Here is a 24,086-nt window from a genome sequence, read left to right on the forward strand (position 1 = left end):
TGAGTGTGACCTTTGTGATCCTGGAAGTTCTCCCACTGGTGTCAGTAGTTTTCATTTTTTGGTATTTTAATTGTATTATTTTTTATCATTTTATTTTATTTTTTTACAATGTCACTGACTATGACTCTGTCCATTCAGAAAAGGAAGGAGCTGGTAAATTACATATTTCCCGACCCTTTCCCGGTTCTCTATTGTGACACATCCCCTGCAGCAGCCGGCAGGAGAGGGGAGGGAGCACAGTGGGGTGGGGTGGGGTGGGGGGGGGCAGCACAGTAGGAGGGGAAACAGGGGAGCACACAGGGGCCCAGAGACAGCAGAACACAAGTGAACTGGATAGGAGGAGTGGCGGGGGCAGCATACAGAGGAACCAATCTCCTCCATTTTCCTCCTGCAGCTACAGGAGGCAAAAAGGAGGACAGTGATTTCTCTACATGCTGCCCCCGCCCCCCCTCCTATTCAGGTGTACAGGGGAGCTGCATGGGCCCCCTGGAGCATGGGGCCCGGTTGCAATTGCAGCCCCTGCAACCCCTGTAGTTATGCCCCTGGTCATCAAGCTGGCATGATAGAAAGGAATCGTGCACTGACTGTACAATACAATGGGGGTTGATTTACTAACATTGGAGAGAGCAAAATATGGTGCATGGTAGCCAATCAGCTTCTAACTTCAGCTTGTTCAATTAAACACTTGCCAGCCACCCCACGCAGACTTACTGCAGCGGGGCGGCTCGGCTGCACATAATCACGTAGATCTACATGATTATGTGCATGCAGCCTCCGGCGGCGCGTGCGCGCACTGCTAGAGCCACGCTACCGCTGTGATTAGACACAGCGGGAGACAGACTGTGAGAGAAGCAGGCTCGATCACCGCCGGCCTCCCGCGATCGTCGGCAATACTGATAGGAGAGCCACCTGGAATGTAAACAATACAAGACGGCTCTCCTGTCAGAGAGGCAGGGAAAGATCGTGTGATTCAGCTAAGCTATAACAACGATCTCTCTCTCTCTGCCTCTGTTCAATCCATCCCCCACACAGTTAGAAAGCACATATAGGGAACACATTTAACCCCTTGATCATCCCTAGTGTTAACCTCTTCCCTGCCAGTGTCATTTATACAGGAACAGTGCATATTATTTAGCACTAATCACTGTATAAGAGCCCATTCACACTGGGGCGACACGACTTGCTGGGGCGACCTGTGAGGTCGCGACATGCACGGACTTCATATAATTGAAGTCAATGCAAGTCGCCTCCAGGTCACCCCAAAGTAGTACAGGACCCTTTTTCTAAGTCGGAGCGACTTGTGTCGCTCCTATTAGAACGGGTCTTGTACTATTCAATGGCGAGCGACCCACCGCGACCAAGTCGCCTGACAAGTCGCGCTAGTGTGAATGGACCCTTAATATCACTGGTCCCCAAAAAGTGTCACATTATGTCAGATTTGTCCGCCGTCTGTCGCAGTCCCGATAAAAATCGCTGATCGCTGCCATTACTAATAAAAACGAATAAATAATTAATAAAAAGTCCAAAAATCAATCCCATAGTTTGTAAACGCTATAACTTTTGCGCAAACCAATTATTATATGCTTTTTGAGATTTTTTTTTAACAGAAATATGTAGCAGAATAAAAATTGGCCTAAACTTATAAAAAGATTTTAGATTTTAAATTTTTTTTGTTGGGACTGTTATATAGCAGAAAGTAAAAAATATTGTGTTTTTTTTTCAAAATTGTCGCTCTTTTTTTGTTTATAGCGCAAAAAAAATGAAAACAGCAGAGGTGATCAAATACCACCAAAATAAAGCTTTATTTGTGGGAAAAAAAGGACATCAATTGTATTTGGGTACAGCGTCGCACGACCGCGCAATTGTCAGTTTAACCAATGCGCCTGATCATTAAGAGGGTAAAACCTTCCAGACCTGAAGTGGTTAAGCTTTGACAAAAAAAAAAAAAAAAACTGGAAGCTGATTGGTTTATACAGTGCCTTGAAAAAGTATTCATACCCCTTGAAATTTTCCACATTTTGTCATGTTACAACCAAAAATGTAAATGTATTTTATTGGATTTTATGTGATAGACCGACACAAAGTGGCACATAATTGTGAAGTGGAAGGAAAATGATAAATGATACAAATAAATCTGTGAAAAGTGTGGCTGCATTTGTATTCAACCCCCGGAGTCAATACTTTGTAGAACCGCCTTTCCCTGCAATTACAGCTGCAAGTCTTTTTGGGGATGTCTCTACCAGCTTTGTACATCTAGAGAGGACATTTCTGCCCATTCTTCTTTGCAGAATATCTCAAGCTCTGTCAGATTGGATGGAGAGCGTCTGTGAACAACAATTTTCAATTCTTGCCACAGATTCTCAATGTGATTTAGGTCTGGACTGTGACTGGGCCATTGTAACACATGAATATGCTTTGATGTAAACCATTCCATTGTAGCTCTGGCTGGATGTTTCGGGTCGTTGTCCTGCTGGAAGGTGAACCTCCGTCCCAGTCTCAAGTCTTTTGCAGACTCCAACAGGTTTTCTTCTAAGATTGCCCTGTATTTGGCTCCATCCATCTTCCCATCAACTCTGACCAGCTTCCCTGTCCCTGCTAAAGAAAAGCATCCCCACACCATGATGCTGCCACCACCATGTTTCACGGTGTGGAGGGTGATTGATGTGCAGTGTTAGTTTTCTGCCACACATAGCATTTCGCTTTTTGACCAAAAAGGTGAATTTTGGTCTCATCTGAGCAGAGCTCCTTCTTCCACATGTTTGCTGTGTCCCCCACATGGCTTCTCACAAACACCAAACAGGACTTCTTATGGCTTTCTTCCACCAATGGCTTTCTTCTTCTCACTCTTCCATAAAGGGCAGATTTGTGGAGTGTAGGACTAATAGTTGTCTACTGTAGGACTAAAAGTTGGCTGCTTCTCTGATGAATGCTCTCCTTGCCTGGCCGGTCAGTTTAGGTTAACGGTCATGTCTTGGTAGGGGCCCGGCCGGTCAGTTTAGGTTAACGGTCATGTCTTGGTAGGGGCCCGGCCGGTCAGTTTAGGTGGACGGCCATGTCTTGGAAGGTTTGTACCATCCTCTTTCCGTTTTACATGTTGGATTGAACAGCGCTCCGTGAGATGTTCAAAGCTTGGTAGATTTTTTTTATAACCTAACCCTGCTTTATACTTCTCCACAGCTTTATCCTTGACCTGTGTGGTGTGTTCCTTGGCCTTCATGATGCTGTTTGTTCACTGAGGTTCTCTAACAAACCTCTGAGGGCTTCAAAGAACAGCTGTATTTATACTGAGATTAAATTACACACAGGTGGACTTTATTTACTAATTAGGACTTCTGAAGGCACTTGGTTTCACTAGATTTTAGATTTTAGGGTTATCAGAGTAAAGGGGGGTTAATACAAATGCACGCCACACTTTTCACAGATTTATTTGTAAAAAAAAAATGTGAAAACCATTTATCATTTTCCTTCCACTTCACAATTATGTGCCACTTTGTGTCGGTCTATCGCATAAAATCCCAATAAAATACATTTACGTTTTTGGTTGTAACATGACAAAATAAGGAAAATTTCAAGGGGTGTGAATACTTTTCCAGGCACTGTAAGTGCAGCATCGCTTACTTGGTGCTTGTTGCTATTCTTCCCATTTTTCAGCCTACCAGTGCCTACTTTTAACCTGTTAAGCATTCTGCCTGTCCGCAATTCGGCCCACCAGGCCTTGTCATGTGGCCCTCGCACTCCATTCTGCCACCTCTGGCTCTTACCTTTCTCTCTTAAGCTTTCTGTGTTTACAAGGGACAGCTTTGCTCTCAGTGGCTCCAGGAATAAACAGAGCCCTGCATGCACTCAGATCTCCAGAATATGAGAGAGAGACGCCAACACAGGGAAGTGCTAGACCCAAGCCAGGTAAGAGGAGAGTGATATGAGGAAGCTTTGGGGGGGGGGGGGGGAGTTGGGGTTGCACACTCCTAAACCCTGCACTTTGTACATAGCACACTTTTGAACTCTGCACTCTTAAACCCTACGCTTAGCACACCCCTAAATCCTGAACTCTGTACATAGTGCTCCCCTGTACCTGGCACTCTGTACATAGCACACTCCTGAACTCTGCACTCTGTACATAGCGCACTCCTGAATCCTGCACTCTGTTCGCAGCATACTCCTGAACTTTGCACTCTGTAGGTAGTGCATTCCTGAACTCTTCTCTCTGTACATAGGGCACTCCTGAACTCTGCACGTAGTGCACTCCTGAACTCAGCACCTAGCACACTCCTGAACTCTGCACACAGCACACTGCTGAACTCTGCACTCTGTACGTAGCGCTCTTCTAAACTCTGCACTCTATATGATGCACACTCCTGAACTCCGCACTCTGTACATAGCGCCCTCCTGAACTCTGAACCCTGTAAATAGCGCACTGCTGAACTCTGCACTCGGTATGTTGCGCACTCCTGAACTACGCACTCTGTATGTAGCACACTCCTGAACTCTGCACCCTGTACGTAGCTCACTCTTTAACTCTGCATTCTGTACGTAGCGCACTCCTGAACTCTGCACTCTGAACGTAGCGCACTTCTGAACTCTGCACCCTGTACGTAGCGCACTCCTGAACTCTGCACTCTGCATCCTGTACGTAGCTCACTCTTTAACTCTGCATTCTGTACGTAGCACACTCCTGAACTCTGCACTCTGAATGTAGCACACTCCTGAACTCTGCACTCTGAACGTAGCGCACTTCTGAACTCTGAACCCTGTACGTAGCTCACTCTTTAACTGCATTCTGTACGTAGCGCACTCCTGAACTCTGCACTCTGAACATAGCGCACTCCTGAACTCTGAACTCTGCACCCTGTATGTAGCGCACTCCTGAACTCTGCACTCTGAATGTAGCGCACTTCTGAACTCTGCACACTGTACGTAGCGCACTCCTGAACTCTGAACTCTGCACCCTGTACGTAGCGCACTCCTGAACTCTGCACTCTGTGCGTAGAGCACTCCTGAACTCCGCACTTTGTACGTAGCGTACTCCTGAACTCTGAACTTTTCACTCTGTATGTAGCGCGCTCCTGAACTCTGCACTATTGCACTTACGCACTATTCCTCCCACTGACACAAATGATGGGGCACTAAACCTTCCACTGACACTAACCATGAGGCACTAAACCTTCCACTGACACTAACCGTGAGGCACTAAACCTTCCACTGACACTAACCATGAGGCACTATTCCTCCCACTCAAACCAATGATAGGGCACTATTCCTTCCACTGACACCAACAATGTGGCACTATTCCTCCCACTGACACCAATGATGGGGCACTATTCCTCCCAATGACACCAACAATGTGGCACTATTCCTCCCACTGACACCAATGATGGGGCACTATTCCTCCCAATGACACCAATGATGGAGCACTATTCCTCCCAATGACACCAATGATGGGGCACTATTCCTCCCAATGACACCATTGATGGGGCACTATTTCTACCCCTAATACCAAAGATCAGGCATTATTTACTTCCACTGGCCACAGTCCGGCCCCACTAAAGACTGAAGGACAGTAAACTGGCCCTTTGTTAAAAAAAATCTGGAGACCCCTAGTCTAAACTGTGTGCTGGCCTCACCATGAGGATGACAAAACTAAAAATGAATAAAATAAGTCATACCTGTAGTTCACTGGCCAGCGTACCATCCACATGCGATGATAGGACAATGAAGTGACAGAAAAGCAGGTGACGAGGCTCAGGGTGTAGAAGGTAGACACAAACACTTTGCAAACCCCTTCATTCCACTCATAATCGGAGTGTTGCTTCCTCAGCTGGACCACAGAGTACATGGTGATTGGTATGGCCACATTAAGGATGTGAGTTCCGGCCAGGGTGCAGATTAAAAACTCCAAAGGCTTCCATTTCTTCTGTTTGGCACTTATGCTAAGAATCCCCCAGGCATTGGCTAGAAGTGAGATCCCTGAACAAATCAGCCAAGCTACCGCGTTGTTGTGCAGTCTCTGCTCATCATTCATGGTGGAGGGTGAAGGCACCATTAGGAGAAGAGCTTTGCGGATCAGATAAAAAAAACAACAGTGACTGCAAATGCATCTTCTGGTAACTTTAGGCTAGCCGTGATACGTTCCGGAAAATGAGAGTACTTCCATTGTGACTGGATTTCCTGCAAAATAAGAATGTACGAAACCTATGAATTCAATACTGCTGGTCAGATTACGAAAACATTAATTAGAACCATAACTCTTTCACCAGATTATACGTTCTAAGCCTAGAGATGACCTGAGCAAAGCCAATGGAAAGAATGGGGAAGGGGCTGTATAATTGTATCTGTCCAATCATATTGTGTAATATCAAATGCAATCAGGGGCGTAACTACAGGGGTTGCAATTGCAACCGGGCCCCATGCTCCAGGGGGCCTGTGTGGCTCCCCTGTACACCTGAATAGGAGGAGCGGCGGGGGCAGCATGTAGAGAAATCACTGTCCTCCTTTTTCCTCCTATAGCTGCAGGAGGAAAATGGAGGAGATTGGTTCCTCTGTATGCTGCCCCCGCCACTCCTCCTATCCAGTTCACTTGTGTTCTGCTGTCTCTGGGCCCCTGTGTGCTCCCCTGCCCCCCCCCCCCCCCACTGTGCTTCCGGCTTCCTCCCTCCCCTCTCCTGCCGGATGCTGCAGGGGATGTGTCACAATAGAGAACCAGGAAGGGCTCGGTAAATATGTAAACTACCAGCTCCTTCCTTTTCTGAATGGACAGAGTCATAGTCAGTGACAGTATAAAATTAATTAATAAAATTATAAAAAATAATACAAATAAAATACCAAAAAATAAAAACTACTGACACCAGTGGGTAAACTTCCAGGATCGCAAAGGTCACACTTGCGACCGGGCCCTGGCATTCCACCACCATGGGGAAGCCCCAAGATGGCAGGAAGGGGGCCACTGCAGAACTTTTGAAAGCGTCCCACTGCGGGACCGTAATAAAGGGCCTCACAATGAGAGTAATTGCCCCAGGATCAGTGGGAAGAGCCCTAGGCTTGAAGGGAAGGTCCCCCGACCAGAGGTCCGGGGGGCCCTTCTTGGTTTCTTGCACGGGGGGCTCTGAAGGTTCTAGTTATGCCTCTGAATGCAATACTCAAAAAAGATGAAGCCACTCCTAGGACCCCTGTATTCCTGAACTCCAGCAAGCCGGTGCTCACTCCTCCAGGGCTTATTTCTCCCATACACCATTTAGCAAATTCCTGAAGCCGCACATCACTTCTAACCACTTTACGACTGCCCACCACACATATACGCTCTGCGCCTGTTTACATACCTAGTACGTGATCCGACACTTCCGGGTCTGTGGCTGGCGACCTGTTCCCGCTGTGATTAGACACAGCGGGAGCTGATCTGCGGGTACAGTAGACTCGATGTCCTCTGGCACCCACTGATCATTAGCCAAAGAGCCGGAATGGCAATCTGTTTATGCAAACAAGGTAGATTGCCCTTCTGACAGGAGGAAAGGCATGGATCCTGTGTCTCCGCAAAGCAGGAACATGGGTCAATGTCTTCCCCTAGTAAAAACACCTCCCTCACAGTACAGCAGGAACAAAATTCCCCTTAGGGTGGGATTTTAAAGGCACTCAGTACTAAATAATGTGAATAAAAATCAGTTTTAATTAAATTAGCATTAAAAACACCAATACTATATGGACACGGTTGAACATGGAATGCATATACATATTACACCAATATTAATAGGCGAAAAAGGATTGACATCCTCCACCCAACGCGTTTTGTACACAAACACTGGTTAGGCACACAGTTAACTCTTTCATCGCTCCTGTTTAACCCCTTCCCTGCCAGTGTCATTAGTACAGTGACAGTCCATATTTTTTTTAGCACTGATCACTGTATTAGTGTCACTGGTCCCCAAAAAGTGTTAAAAGTGTCAGTAAGGCCCCTTTCACACTTGTGTGGCCTGAAAGTCACGTGGCTTTGATGTGACTTGAAGCAATGTCTGTGTAATCTTTAGGTTTATGGACCTCAAGTCGCATCAAAATCGGACCAAAGTAGTGCAGGGACTACTTTGAAGTCACACAGATATGATCATGGGGTATGACTTGTCATGTGACTTTGCAGTCCCAAGTCTCAGGAAATGTTGCACAAGTGTGAAAGGGGCCTTATGTCCTGACTGTCGCTGCAATATCGCAGTCCTACTATAAGTCGCTGATTGACTTATAACGGGACTAGGAAGGGAGGGGCCAGGAGCGTTGGGGGGCGGGGGATGATCTGCATCTATGGACAACATGATTTTTTTTGTTTTCGCTTTGGGTCCCTCTTAACATCCATACCAGACCCTCATCAAGGATAAGGATCTGGTAAGTGGTTTAAGGGAGAATCCCACACCATTTAATTTGTGTGGGTTCCCCCATTAACATTTATGTCAATCCCTTCCCTATTGACCTAAAAAATGGCCATTAATGTTCTTTAATATTTGGCTCCCATTGACTTCAATGAGGTTCAGATTTGGCACCAAACTTCAGTAAAGTTCACTAAACCCATAAAAAACAAGCCACAAACCCAGGTATTTTTGGCTCATCACTGGTAGTAACATAGAGGTCTGAGTCCCTCAGACCATTTCTTTTGCCCATCTCTGGACTCGTTCTTATCTTATCGATCTTATGAATATCTTTTTGTAAATGAGGTCTCTAGAACTGGACACAGTATTCTAAATGAAGTCCAACAAATTATCTATATATGGAAATCAGGACCTCCTTACTCCTGCCGGTGACCCCTTCTAGTGATATAAAGATCTATATAGAGGAATCAGGATCTTCTTCCTCCTGCTGGTGATGCCTTTAGTGATATACAAATCCATATAGAGAAATCAGGACATCCTTCCTTTTGCTGGTGATCCCTCTAGTGAAATAAAGATCTATAAAGAGGATTCAGGACCTCCATCCTCCTGCTGGGGATCACTCTAGCGATATAAAGATCTATACTGAGGAATCAGGACCTTCTTCCTCCTGCTGGCGATCCCTCTAGTGATACAAAGATCTATATAGAGAAATCAGGACCTCCTTCCCTTTTCTCGTGATCCCTCTAGTGATATAAAGATCTTTTTAGGGGAATCAGGACATCCTTCCTCCTGCTGGTAATCCTTCTAGTGATATAAAGATCCATATAGAGGAATTAAGACCTCCTTCCACCTACCGGTGATCCCTTTAGCCATATAAAGATCTATTTAGAGGAATCAGGGCCCCCTTCTTCCTGCTTGTAATCCCTCTAGTGATAAAAAGATCCATATAGAGGAACCAGGACCTTCTTCCTCCTGCCGATGATCTTTCTAGTCATATAAAGATCTATATAGAGCAATCAGGACCTCGTTCTTCCTGCTGGTGACCCCTCTAGTGATATAAAGATCTATATAGAGGAATCAGGACCTCCTTCCTTTTGCTGGTGATCCCTCTAGTCATATAAAGATCTATATAGAGGAATCAGGATCTCCTTTCTTTTGCTGGTGATGCCTCTAGTGATATAAAGATCTATATAGAGGAATCAGGACCTCCTTTTCTTTTGCTGGTGATCCCTCTAGTGATAGAAAGATCTTTTTAGAGGTATCAGGACTAGGGATGATCGAACGGTTCGGGTCGACCATCGGTTCCACCCGAACATTGACTGTTCGAAATTCGGCCGAATTTCGAACTTTTTGCTGAAAAAGTTCGGAATTCGGCAACCAGAACCGACCAAAATGCAATGGGACAGGAACTGAGCTTTAAAAGCCCATGATTTGACCAGAACCATCAGTAAAATGTGATTGGAGTGACTAGGGGGTCCAGAGGCCAATCAGTAGTGAATACACCCCCCACTATATAAGATAGCCCCGCCAAATCTCTAGCATTGTAATACAGGGACGTGGAAGAGAGTGGAAGCAGTTCTGTTACTCCTGCTTCAAAGTGTCATTTAGCAATTATTAGTGTGAGGAAAGGGATATCTAGTGTAGTTAGGGTACTATTTTCCACTATAGTTAGATTTAATAATCTAGTTTAGTTTCTGTAGGGAAAGTGTTAAGTGTCAGGGGACTGTAGTGTAGTGTAGGGTTAACTGACTCTGACTGCTATGGCAGGGTGACTGTCATAGAAAGCCTTAGAAAAAAGATTGTTTCTATTAGAATTGCTATAGAACAGGATAGTGGCTTTGCTCCTTTCACACCTGGCCGTTTTGTTGCAGGCGTTTTATTGGGCTTTTATGTGGACGTGTTTGGAGGCAGGCATGACATCTGAACTTCTGTGTAGGGGTATATATACACACACACATGTATGTATATATACACCTACACATACATAGGTGTGAAAGTAGCAGAACCCTATGGCTGCGCTAATGAAATAATTAACAGCCATAGGACTTCGCTCCTTTCACACCTATATGTGTGTATGTGTATAAATACATATAAGTGTGTGTGTATATATACCCCTATACACAAGTTCAGATGTTATGCCTGCCTCCAAAGACGCCCAAAAAATTCCCAAAAAAAACGCCTGCAACAACACACCTAGGCAACAAAAAGCCGGGTGTGAAAATAGCGAAGCTACCATCCTGTTCTACTGCAATTGTAATAAAAATGAACTTTTTTTTCTGGTTCTCGACATGTTACAGAGCTGAAACTTCACAGGTACACTTTTTAGACCCCTCAGACACTAAATCCAAAGAAATCTCTTTTTTTTTTCAATAATTTTTTCAATAATTGGCTCTCTATCAAAAATGACAATTTTTAAGAACTTTTTTTAGTGTGATTAATAGTCCCTGGGGCATGACCCAGAACCCTAGGCACTTTTTAGGGGCATTTATTGGGTTTTAGGGTCTCAAAATTGTGTTCTTTGATTACCGAAGTTCGGGTCCCATTGATTTCAAAGGGGTTCTGAAATCCGGGCCGAACTTTCGGGAAGTTCGGGTGTTCTGGTGAAACCGAACTTTTCAAAAGTTCGATTATCCCTAATCAGGACCTCTTTCCTTCTGCTGGTGATCAATCTAGTGATATAAAGATCTATTTAGAGCAATCAGGTGATAAAAAGATATTTTAAGAGGAATCGGGACCTCCTTCCTGTTGCTGGTGATCCCTCTAGTGATATAAAGATCTATTTAGAGATATCAGGACTTCCTTCTTTTTGCTGGTGATCCCTCTAGTGATAAAAAGTTATTTTTAGAGGAATCAGGACCTCAGAATCTATTGGTAAAAAGATCTTTTAAGAGGAATCGGGACCTCCTTCCTTTTGCTGGTGATCCCTCTAGTGATATAAAGATCTATATAGAGGAATCAGGACCTCCTTTTTTTTTTGCTGGTGATGCCTCTAGTGATATAAAGATCTATTTAGAGGAATCAGGGCCTCCTTCCTCCTGCTGGTGATCCCTCTAGTGGTATAAAGATCTATTTAGAGCAGGGGTGGGGAACCTTTTTTCTGCCAAGGGCCATTAGGGTATTTATAAAATCATTCGGGGGGCCGTACAAACTTATCAACTTAAAAATGTGGCTGTTATATTTGGTCAAACATTTAATTAACTCACCCCTAATGTGATGGCTGCAACTGCTTCTCTTTGGTGAGGTGTGTGATGTTAGCTTGTATTGATGATGTTGCTACTCGCAACTGGTTTTCCAGGTTTGCGTCGGTTAGTCTGGAGAGCAGTCGACTCTTTGTGGTGGTAAGTTTCGAAAAGAACTGCTGGCGGGGTACTGCTGGTGGGTACAGCTGGCTGGTACTGCTGGTGGGTACAGCTGGCTGGTACTGCTGTGGGTACTGCTGGCTCTGGCTGGTACTGCTGGCTCTGACTGGTACAGCTGTGTGTGCTGCTGGTGGGAAATGCTGGCTAGCAGCGGCGCTGCACTGGAGGAAGAGGCAATGTTTCCTGTATTGGTCACAGGCGGAGTGCATTTGATATCACTCCGCCTGTGACTCACTCAGACTGTCAGAACGGAGCCGAAACTATACAGGAAGCATCAGCTCCATTCTGACAGATCAGCTGAGAGACACAGACTCAGCTGCACGGGGGGCCGGACCAAATTACTTTGAGGGCCGCATACGGCCCCCAGGCCGTAGGTTCCCCACCCCTGATTTAGAGGAATTAGGGCCACCTTCCTTTTGCTGGTGATCCTTCTAGTGATAAAAAGATATTTTTAGGGGAATCAAGACCCTCTTCCTCCTGCTGGTGATCCCTCTAGTGATATAAAGATCTATTTTGAGGAATCAGGACTTCCTTTCTCCTGCTGGTGACCTCTCTAGTAATATAAAGATCTAAATAGACGAATCAGAATAAGAATTCCAAACCTTTATCCATGCAAAACTGGTCACTCATCTGTGGTTCAACTGTATTCGCTGTTTTTCTAAAGTTTGGCTTTCAGCAGTTCATGGCGATATGAAAAACCCCTTACTACACCACAATTCTATACACTTATTTTTACCAGCTCAGTTAATCTTCTTCTGGAAACATTTTTTGACAGGAAGCCAAAAAGCCTTTGAGCAGCAGCCGAACACCTTTCCTTCAAAGTACAAAATGTAATAAAAACGATGATTCACCAAAGTGTGGGCTTTTTAATGCAACAGACAAGAATAAGCCGAGCGCGGCGATACTTATGTCAAGTGACCTTTACATCTTAATAATCACACTCTGCCATCACACTAATCTCCACTCCATGAATAATCTTTTAAACACCTTGTTTAAATGGAAAATGCTGTCTATTTATAATACTGTGATTTTCTTGTTATTTTATACCGCATCAGCCGGGGAATTGCAAGACCTGAATGCAAAGCTTAGCTGTTCATTTCTATATGAACGATGATTCCTCCTTCTCCACCTACTCAAGGGTCTCGTCAGCTTATTAAAAGTTAGAACTCTGGCCTCCCATTAAAATGAAAATATGTGTTGCAGCACCGAAATATAAATGCATCCGCACAGTTTTCTCTTAGCCCCGCCCCTTGAGAAGTCCATCAAATACATGTTGATTCTGCCAGTGAAGTCCAATATTAAGTGAAGTCCTTTTAAAATAAGTCCATAATGCAGCTTCCTATGATGGAGTGGCAACGATGCTGCACTGCTCCTGAACTCAGAGCAGAGTTGTCACTCTAGCGTAGGCTGTGCCTACTTGTGCTACAGTGGGATGAAACAATGTTAAAGGGGGGTGTCATTATTAGCATTGCCACTGCAAAATCACAAGCCTGCAGCTTGTCAATCAGCACCGAGCCACACCTAGTCCCACCCACTGCTTTTTGGATTGGCTTTCCTGCCTCCTTTGCTGAAACCCCTTCCACTGTGAGCTGCAGAGTCTGGTAGGGGGAGCGTGTGACACACAAAAAAAGGAAGATTTGGCTCAATAAGGGAAAGAAGTTTTCTGTTGAATTTTATGAGTTTTGTACATCCTATAGTAACTGGATTTGGGACTTGCTCAGACTATCAAATGAGAATTTAGTTGTAATTTAAAGTGTTACTGAACCCAGGAGCTTGCATTTACTATATCTGCTCTCCCACAGTACACAGAACATGGAAACACAATCATTTTAGTAAATATAAACTGCTAAATACCTTTTCTCATCAGCAGTATATAGCAGTCTTGTGATTTCCATTAGTGTCTGGTCCGAGGCGTAACCAGAATCTTCAGGGCCCCGGTGCAAGAAACCATGAAGGGCCCCCCGGACCCCTGGCTGGGAACCCTTACCTTCAAGCCTGGTGCTCTTCCCACTGATCCTGGGGCCCTTTAGTCTCGTTGCGGGGCTCTTTATTATGGTCCCGCAGCGGGACCCTTTCACAAGTTCTGCAGTGGGCCCCCTTCCTGCCATCTTTGTGCCTCCCCACAGTGGTGGAATGCCAGGGCACGGTCGCAAGTGTGACCTTTGCTATCCTGGAGGTTCACCTACTGGTGTCAGTAGTTTTTTATTTTTTGGGTATTTTAATTGTATTATTTTTTATCATTTTATTTAGTTTTTTTACAATGTGACTGACTATGACTCTGTCCATTCAGAAAAGGAATGAGCTGGTAAATTACATATTTATCGCCCCCCTTCCTGGTTCTCTATTGTGACACATCCCCTGCATCAGCCGGCAGGAGAGGGAGGGAGCACAGTGGGGGGTGACCAGGGGAGCACACAGGGGCCCAGAGACAGCAGAACACAAGTGAACTGGATAGGAGGAGTAGCGGGGGCAGCATACAGAGGAACCAATCTCCTCCATTTTCCTCCTGCAGCTACAGGAGGAAAAAGGAGGACAGTGATTTCTCTACATGCTGCCCCAGCCACCTCTCCTATCCAGGTGTACCGGGGAGCCACACAGGCCCCCTGGAGCATGAAGCCCGGTTGCAATTGCAACCCCTGCAACCCCTGCAACCCCTGTAGTTATGCCCCTGTGTCTGGTTAAAGCGTCTAGGAGGAATTTTTATTCTCCCATGATTGATGCAGGACAACTGACCCTCTGTCTGGACTGATTGGCCCTGTGCTGATTATATGTACTCTACCAAGAAAAAAAAAACTCTCTAGTAATACACACCAAACTGAGCATGTGCAGCCTGTCCCCTGGCTTTGTAAATATCAGGATTTTTATTGGAGTCAGTGCCAGTGGAAGAAAAAGATGATCAGACAAGACAGGATCAAACAGCCCTTTTACACAATGCTGAGGATTAATCCTTTAGGTTCCACAGTGAGTATAACAAGCATGCTTTACTGCATATACACACTGATTTTACTGTTGTGGGTTTAGTAACACTTCACCTGCTATGGAGTTCAGTGCTATCTCTCTGCAGATAATACCCAGATCTTCCTGTCGCTGGCCTCCTGCTAGAACCACTGCTTACATGTCTTAAAATAGAGATATGGGATTTCAAAATAACAAACATGCATTCTCTCCTAGGTGGATGCAGCATCGATCCAGATGCTTTATCTGTCCTCCATCGGCTGTAAGACCAAAAACTGAGCGATCGAAGATCGCTGATCGCTCAGTTCTCAGAATTCAATCTGCATAGAGCTGGTAATTGTCAGTCACCGACTCTCTTCTCTGCCCCTCCCATGCTTACTGGAGCTCCGGGCTGTGGAGGGGCAGAAGTGGCTGGCTCAGGCTCTCAGGCAGCACCCTGAGAGGCTGAGCCATCTGCTGCTCAGGCATCTGGGTGGATCCCGATATTAAAGTTAAGATCCCCCCAGGGTCTGGATTGATCGGATGACATCAGATGAGAGCGGACTTTAGCCCACTGTCAGTTGAATACAGGTCACAGGGGTCCAGAACAAACTGCATTCCTGTGTAAGGGGCATTCTTCTCAATGGTTGCCAATGTAAGGGATATTCTTTCCAATGGTCACCAATGTAAGCAGCGTTCTTCCCAACGGTCACCAATGTAGAGGGCATTCTTCCCAACGGTCACCAGTGTAAGGCGCATTCTTCCCAATGGTCACCGATGTAAGCAGCGTTCTTCCCAATGGTCGCCAATATAGGGAGAATTCCTCCCAATGGTTGCCAAAGTAAGGGGCATTCTTCCCAATGGTCACCAATGTAAGAAGCATTCTTCACAATGGTCACCAATGTAAGCAGCGTTCTTCCCAATGGTCGCTAATGTAGGGGGAATTCTTCCCAATGGTTGCCAATGTAAGGGGCATGTTTCTCAAAGTTTGCCAATTTAGGGGCATTCTTCCATATGGTCACCAATGTAAGCAGCGTTCTTCCTAACAGTCACCAATGAATGGGGCATTCTTTCCAACGGTCACCAGTGTAAGTGGCATCTTCCCAACAGTTACCAGTGTAAGGGGAATTTTTTCCAATGGCCACCAATATAAGGAGCATTTTTCCAATGGTCACCAATGTAAGTGGCATTCTTTCCAATGGTGGCCAATGTAAGGGGCATTCTTCCCAATGGTTGCCAATGTAAGAGGCATTCTTCCCAATGGTCACTAATGTAAGGGGCATTCTTCCCAATGGTCACCAATGTAAGTGGCATTCTTCCCAATGGTGGCCAATGTAGGGGGGCATTCTTCCCAATGGTTGCCAATGTAGGGGGAATTCTTCCCAATGGTTGCCAATGTAAGGGGCATTCTTCCCAATGGTCACTAATGTAAGGGGCATTCTTCCCAATGGTCACCAATGTAAGTGGCATTCTTCCCAATGGTGGCCAATGTAGGGGGCATTCTTCCCAATGGTTGCCAATGTAAGGAGCATTCTTCCTACTGACCACCACAATAATGTATCGGGCTGAGGATATAGTAATTTTGGGCAATATTTCCTGAAACCTGAAAGTTTTAAGGTTCCTGCATGTGAAAAAGGATGAAAAAAACTCTCGTTAATGCTAAGGATCCCAAGCCTGCACTGTGTAGGACCATCTTCTCTTGATATTTAGGAAACTCAGTGTTCCAAGATCTCGCAAGAAGGACATTGATGTCCCCCTCTCCAGTCTTGGGGCTGGGGGTAAGGTGAGTATGTGTTTTTACTTTTTTCCCACAGGTTTTTATTTTTTAGCTTTAATGCTACAATATGATATGGAGGGTTAAGACACCAGAGCAGACTTTCTCAACCTGTCAACACAGAGGAACCCTTAAAATAACTTTTCAGTCTCAAGAAACCCCGGCTAAAAATAGCTATATCTACAACTCAAGATACATTAGTGTGATGGTCTTTGGGAACAATGCTCCTTACACTTGTGACCATTGGGAAGCTTCACCCCCTTACAGATAGCTAAAAAGTTCAATGATGTCAGTGGGAACTTATTTGAGGGGCCGAAATTGCTCATTGGTCACGGAACCCCCAGCAACCTCTGGAGGAACCCTAGGATTCCATGGAACCCTGGTTGGGAAACCCTGCACTAGAGGGTCAACTTTGATTTGACTTGTCTATAGTTCTGAATCTGCTGATTATTTTTGCACATGGTTTTCACTGCTGCTTATAGATTTTACCACCAAATGCTAAGTTTAAATTGACCAGGCGTCTGTGTCTAGGTATATACCCTCAGACTCCTTACTTTGTCAACAAACATTTTCTCTTTTCCTGGCCATTGCATTTGATACATGTTTCTAGGTCTCACCCCCATGCTTCTGCATTTATCCAAACTCTATTCCCTATGCCGTGCAGCTTCAAAGCCTGTCTTTTCGAAAAAGGTCAATAATCTTGATAGCAACATGTCTATGTAGGCCTATGATGTTCCCAGACTTTTCCCAAAAGACTTTTTTCTACAACATAGCTGCTGCTGTCAAATTTGCTGTCCCTATTGACTTTGTTTTTCCTTTTTTTTTTTTTGTAGTGTGTCTATATAAAACTTGGGCAAATTAAAGAACATAGTAATGCCGGTACATGCTCCAGTATTCCCTAATGAACCCACATGCATTTGCATTCATTATTCACAGGAGTAGTAAAGGGTTATTATTGGCACTGGCTGAAGATATTGGAAGCATCAAACTGGGACTTACTGTAGGTGACTGAGTGGTTCATGCCTTCCTGGGGGGGGGGGGGGGGGGATCAGATGTAGGGGAAGGGTGTATCAGATATAGGTAGAAAAGATTATGGGAATAAGGAAGGATCCATCATATGCAAGGAGATGGTTAAAGGCAGGATTCATCAGATGATGGATATGATTGTGCTCTGTATTGTAAGTACAAAGTATTAGATACCTACATCCCAAATTATACAGATTTTTGTATTACCAATTCCTACAAGGGGAAATTGGTGATTGTGGGCTTAAAGGGGACTTTTACTGGTATCATACCCAAAATATATAACTACACATTTGTTTCTATAAAAAATAGATTTGTAATTATGTTGTTAAAAAACATTCAATTTCCACATTAACACTAGGACATACAAAACAAGTTAGATGTACAAAGCCAACATATAATTGGTGACAATTGACAACTTTGAGACATATAGGGTCCTCTTTCATATTTGAGTGGTGCTACTCCTGCTACCACCTATGTCCTTGCCCGACATGTTTCGCTACACAAAGCTTCTTCAGGGGCAGTTTGGCCTGATAAGGATACCGTAAATGTCGATTGGATTGTCACTTAATATCAACATATAGTGATATGGAGGAGAGGGTGCGGATCCAGGTTAGATGGAAATACTTGCGCTTAGGTTTGGGATTATTTGTGCAATGTCCCAACATTGATGGGAGTATAAAATGCCCTATCTTTAAAAAATGGTGGGAGGAATAGCGCCCCATCATTGGTATCAGTGGGAAGAATAGTGTCCCATCATTGGTATCAGTGGAAGTAATAGTGTCCCATCATTGGTATCAGTGGGAAGAATAGTGTCCCATCATTGGTATCAGTGGAAGTAATAGTGCCCCATCATTGGTATCAGTGGGAGGAATAGTGCCCCATCATTGGTATCAGTGGGAGGAATAGTGCCCCATCATTGGTATCAGTGGAAGGAATAGTGCCCAATCATTGGTATCAGTGGAAGGAATAGTGCCCTATCATTGGTATCAGTGGGAGGAATAGTGCTCCATCACTGGTATCAGTGGGAGGAATAGTGCCCCATCATTGGTATCAGTGGGAGGAATAGTGCCCCATCATTGGTATCAGTGGGAGGAATAGTGCCCCATCATTGGTGTCAGTGGAAGGAATAGTGCTCCATCATTGGTATCAGTGAGAGGAATAGTGCCCCATCATTGGTATCAGTGGGAGGAATAGTGCCCCATCATTGGTATCAGTGGAAGGAATAGTGCTCCATAATTGGTATCAGTGAGAGGAATAGTGCCCCATCATTGGTATCAGTGGAAGGAATAGTGCCCCATCATTGGTATCAGTGGAAGGAATAATGCCCCATCATTGGTATCAGTGGGAGGAATAGTGCCCCATCATTGGTATCAGTGGAAGGAATAGTGCCTCATCATTGGTATCAGTGGGAGGAATAGTGCCCCATCATTGGTATCAGTGGGAGGAATAGTGCCCAATCATTGGTATCAGTGGAAGGAATAGTGCCCAATTGTTGGTATCAGTGGGAGGAATAGTCTCCCATTATTGGTGTCAGTGGGAGGAATAGTGCCCCATCATTGGTATCAGTGGAAGGAATAGTGCCCCATCATTGGTATCAGTGGAAGGAATAGTGCCCAATTGTTGGTGTCTGTGAAAGGAAAATGATCTATCATGGTGTCAGTGAAAGGAATAATTCCCCATCATCGGTATTAGTAGGAGGAATAGTTCCCCGTTATTGGAATCAGTGGAAGGAATAGTGCCCCATCATTGGTATCAGTGGCAGGAATAGTGTCCCATCATTGTTGTCAGTGGACGGAAGCATGCCTTGCATCTGTGGGAGGAATAATGCCCCAATAGCTGCATAAAGGGAAGCAAACGCTGCATCCAACCCCCGGGCCACAGTTTGGAGACCGCTGGGTTAAAGAAAAGATCCATCAGATGTAGAGAGAAGGTATGATGGGATAAAGGATGGATGTATCAACTGTAGGGAAAAGAAGGGATGATGTATTAGATGTAGGGGTGAGGGAGGGTGTGGGGGTGAGAAGGGGGGGGGGGCAATTGGATGCAGGGTGAAGGGCCTATGCTTTTCATGTAGGACTAAGTACCAGTGCATTGGAGGTAGAGGGAAGGCAAGATAGATGGAATTTTGGGGAGAGGGAAGAGGGTATAAGATGGTGAAGAGAGGATAAATTGGATGCAGCGTAAAGGGAGAACGTAATTTCCTGTAGGCAGTATAACCCGAGCCTGTTCCTTTGGAACGTAGCCACTGCCATTGGTGTAAAGAGTTAACGTACCTGGTAGGAAGGGTGGCATTAGAAAATAATTATTGTCATTGGAGGGGAAGGAAAAGGGAGGGACTTATGCGATGAGACAAACCATTTAACACTAGCAGGGGTGCTTACAACGATTAACTTTTTTTTATCTGCGTAAAACCTTTATCCCAAAAAAAGGGGGGGGGGACAGTTTGCTGTAACTGTTTATAAAGTGAGATCTGGAGTTTGCCTTTAGTTTGTTAGTATATCTAAATCTGCTAGTCCATCTAACACTCCCCTGCTAGACTGATAATGCTGCTGTTCAAAGGTTCCTCCTGTGCTCCTTAATCCAGAATTGGGGGCGCTCTAATACAGGAGGTATGTTACTGGCCAGATCACTGGGTGAAAACAGAGGGGAAAAAGGATAAAAAATAAATAAACAAATGCAGCCACCACATTTAATGATCGGTAAGCTGCAATGTAGGACATTTTTGGCTTCGGGTTTAATACAGGGCCCACCTATTCTTTCTGTATCGAACTGTATTGTAATCATAATGTCCCCCTTTACATTGCAAAGCGATGCGTAAACTGTTGGCGCTATATAAATCTTGTATAATAATAATAATACGAACAATATTTGTGCAGCATAGGCAAAAACCTATAGAAAATCTCTATGCATGGTGCTTAAGGCAGTATTCATGAATACAAGGGGCCCATCTGGGTAAGCATAAGCCGGCTGGGCAGGGTGAATAGTTATTATTTTTGTCTCAAATGTACTATGAATTTATGTTTTGTATTATGTATTGTATTATTGACAGAATTTTTTGTCTTTTGATATAGCAAGTAAATATCCAGTGGTCCACAAAACCCCTGAAGAAGACCTTAGTGACGAAACATGTAGGGAATATATACAAAGTGATCACTGTGGATGCAATTACGCCACTTTGTTTTATCTAACCGCTTGCCGACCGCCGCACGACTATTTACTGCGGCGGTCAGCCCCTTACAGGCAAAGCGACGTAGTACTACGTCGCTAGCCTGTGAGGGTCTCAGGAGCGAGCGCGCGCCGCCGGAGGCGAGCTCCCGCGCGGTCACGGACCCCCCTGTGCATGTGACCGGCGGACTCGATCGTCCGCCGGTCACTCGCGATCGTCGGTGGAGAGGGAGAAAGACAGGCGGCTGATGTGAACAAGCCGCCTGTCATTCTCCCCTGTGTAGGAATAGTGATCATACGGTTCTACTATGTAGGACCGTTGATCATTGTTCCTACACCTCAAGCCACAGCCAATCACAGTTAGAAGCACGCCCCTAGGGACACACATAGCCCCTCCCTCTCCACACATAGCCCCTCCCTCTCAAAAAAGTTAACCCCTTCACTGCCAGTGTAATTTTACAGTAACAGTGCATATGTATACTGCAGTAATGTCACTGGTAACCCCAAAAGTGTCAAAAATGTCAGTCAGGGTCCGATCTGTCCGCCGCAATGTTGCAATCCTGCAAAAAAAAAAAACGCAGATCGCCGCCATTACGCGTTAAAAAAAAAACAACAAAAATGTCAATCTTTCCCTTTGTTAGTAAACGCCATAACTTTTGCGCAAACCAATAAAAATACGCTTTTTGCGATTTTTTTTTTACCAAACATAGGTAGCAGAAAACAAATTGGCCGAAAATGTTAAAAAATTTAGATTTTTAAATTTTTGGGGGGGAATTTCATATAAAAAAAATGTGAAAAATATTGTTATTTTTGCAAAATTGACGCTCTTTTTTGTTTATAGCGCATGATCAAAAAATCGCACAGGTGATCAAATACCACCAAAAGAAAGCTCTGTTTGTGGGAAAAAAAGGACGTTAAATTAGTTTAGGTACAGCATCGCACGACCGCGCAATTGTCCGTTAAAGTCACGCTGTGCCGAATCGCAAAATAGGAAAATCTCTTTTTTTTTTGCAACAAATATTTTTTATTGAAATTTAAAAAAAAGTAGATACATGTATTTGAGGAAACCGAATCAATTTGGAGTTGACAAATGTAAGAGATACATCCAAATAACAGAGATCGAGTACACAGAACGAGACACAAAACAATATCAGCAGGAAATAAGCAACCACAAATGGGAAGGCGGAGCCTGGAGTTGTGGGAGGGGTGGAGCCGCCTATTTAAGGTCGGGCCCCCTGCCTCTTCTGGGCTGCCGCAGGACTCGTTATCCCTCCCACCTCTGCCCCTTTTCTACAACATTCCCTTCTTCTTCCTTCCTTCCTTCCTTCTTGGCGGGTCCTCTTTATTTTACAGGCCTGTCCGAACGACGGTTTTGGCATGCTACTACCGTAGTTATTTAATTATGTCACGTTCTCCATCTCGGTTCTATTCCCTGTGAAAGCCAAAGTTTCCAAGTTTTTAGGAATTTGGAATAGGAGTTGGTTCTGATGGCAAAAGCCTTTTCATATTCAAACGTGAGGTTGGAGATACATCGTAATTTCAGAAACATTCGGAGCCTGAACTCTACGCCAGGGCCTGGTTAGGAAAGTTTTGGCAAAATTTTCGATGTCAATATTTTTTTCTGTTGTTTTTGGGCACCCTTAAAATCCCACCAAATACTTCATGCTCTCGAAAATTTTGTCCAGGAATGTGGGTGCCGAAAAGCCATGCCACTTTACCACAGTAACACGAGACCATAAAGAACATTTGTTTTTTTTCCCAATTTGCAGAGAACGAATGTACACTGCTCCAAAAAAATTAAAGGAACACTTTTTAATCAGAGTATAGCATCAAGTCAATTAAACTCCTGGGATATTGATCTGGTCAGTTAAGTAGCAGAGGGGGTTGTTAATCAGTTTCAGCTGCTTTGGTGTTAATGAAATTAACAACAGGTGTACTAGATGGGCAACAATGAGACGACCCCCAAAACAGCAATGGTTTTACAGGTGGAGGCCACTGACATTTTTTTTCTCTACTCAATTCTTCTGACTGTTTTTTACTAGTTTTGCATTTGGCTTGGATCAGTGTCACTACTGGTAGCATGAGGCGATACCTGGACCCTAAAGAGCACTGGTGTCCAAAGTTGACATGGCCCTTCAAATAGGCCTAGCAAAAAGTGTCCCCTGCACCTGAATCCTCTGTCTCCTCAGATTCTTAGGTTGATTTGGCCACCGTGGACGCAGGTCAACCCACTAGGTCTGCGTCCACACACCCTGAATCCGGTTGAATCCTCTTCCACTACGACCACACATGCTATAGAGGTTTCACAGGCAGTCCATCTCCTCCAGGATGACACATCAATACGTGCCATTCCCAGAAGGTCTCAAGAGCATGGAGGAGATTCCAGGAGACAGGCAGTTACTCTAGGAGAGCTGGACAGGGCCGTAGAAGGTCCTTAACCCATCAGCAGGACCGGTATCTGCTCCTTTGTGCAAGGAGGAACAGGATGAGCACTGCCAGAGCCCTACAAAATGACCTCCAGCAGGCCACTGGTGTGAATGTCTCTGACCAAACAATCAGAAACAGACTTCATGAGGGTGGCCTGAGGGCCCGACGTCCTCTAGTGGGCACTGTGCTCACTGCCCGTCACCGTGGAGCTCGATTGGCATTTACCATTGAACACCAGAATTGGCAGATCCACCACTGGCGGCCTGTGCTTTTCACAGATGAGAGCAGGTTCACCCTGAGCACCCAGGAGAACATTATGCTGCCTGTACCATCATTCAGCATGACCGGTTTGGTGGTGGGTCAGTGATGGTCTGGGGAGGCATAGCCATGGAGGAATGCACAGATCTCTCAAGGCTAGACAATGGCACCCTGACTGCCATTAGGAATCAGGATGAAATCCTTGGACCCATTGTCAAACTCTACGCTGGTGCAGTGGGTCCTGCTGGGTTCCTCCTGGTGCACGACAAGGCCCGGCCTCCTGTGGCGAGAGTATGCAGCCAGTTACTGGAGGATGAAGGAATTGATACCATTGAATGGCCCCCACACTTGCCTGACCTAAATCCAATAGAACACCTCTGGGACATTATGTTTCGGTCCATCTGACATCACCAGGTTGGTTGCACCTCAGTCTGTTCAGGAGCTCAGTGATGCCCTGGTCCAAATCTGGGAGGAAATACCCCCAGGACACCCTCCGTCTTCTCATTAGGAACATACCCTGACATTTGTCAGACATGCATACAAGTATGTGGGGGGCCATACAAACTACTGAGGACCATTCTGAGTTGCTGCAATGAAATTTCAGCAAAATGGACTCGCCTGCTGCATCATTTTTTCAGTTTGATTTTCAGGGTGTCATTGAATTCAGCCCACTGTAGGGTGATACTTTTCATTTCCATCAAACGATGTGACACATTATCCAGTCCAAATCAGTATAGATCCTAACACATTACCCAGTCCATACCAGTATAGATCCTAACACGTTACCCAGTGCATACCAGT

The 24,086-nt window shown here is 45.0% G+C and overlaps 1 protein-coding gene across 1 annotated transcript in view; it reads right to left on the minus strand.

The window, feature by feature from the left end:
- Nucleotides 1–24,086, minus strand: part of GPR153 (G protein-coupled receptor 153) — a 170,395-nt gene that overhangs the window by 73,902 nt on the left and 72,407 nt on the right. Inside the window, exon 2 of the mRNA XM_082273312.1 lies at nucleotides 5,664–6,165. Within this exon, the coding sequence (XP_082129438.1) occupies nucleotides 5,664–6,040 (377 nt within the window). The 5' untranslated portion in view covers nucleotides 6,041–6,165. The remainder of the gene's footprint in view (nucleotides 1–5,663; nucleotides 6,166–24,086) is intronic.

Source organism: Pelophylax lessonae (genome assembly GCF_965119305.1).
Source record: "Pelophylax lessonae genome assembly, chromosome: 12".
Classification (NCBI taxonomy): Eukaryota; Metazoa; Chordata; class Amphibia; order Anura; family Ranidae; genus Pelophylax; species Pelophylax lessonae.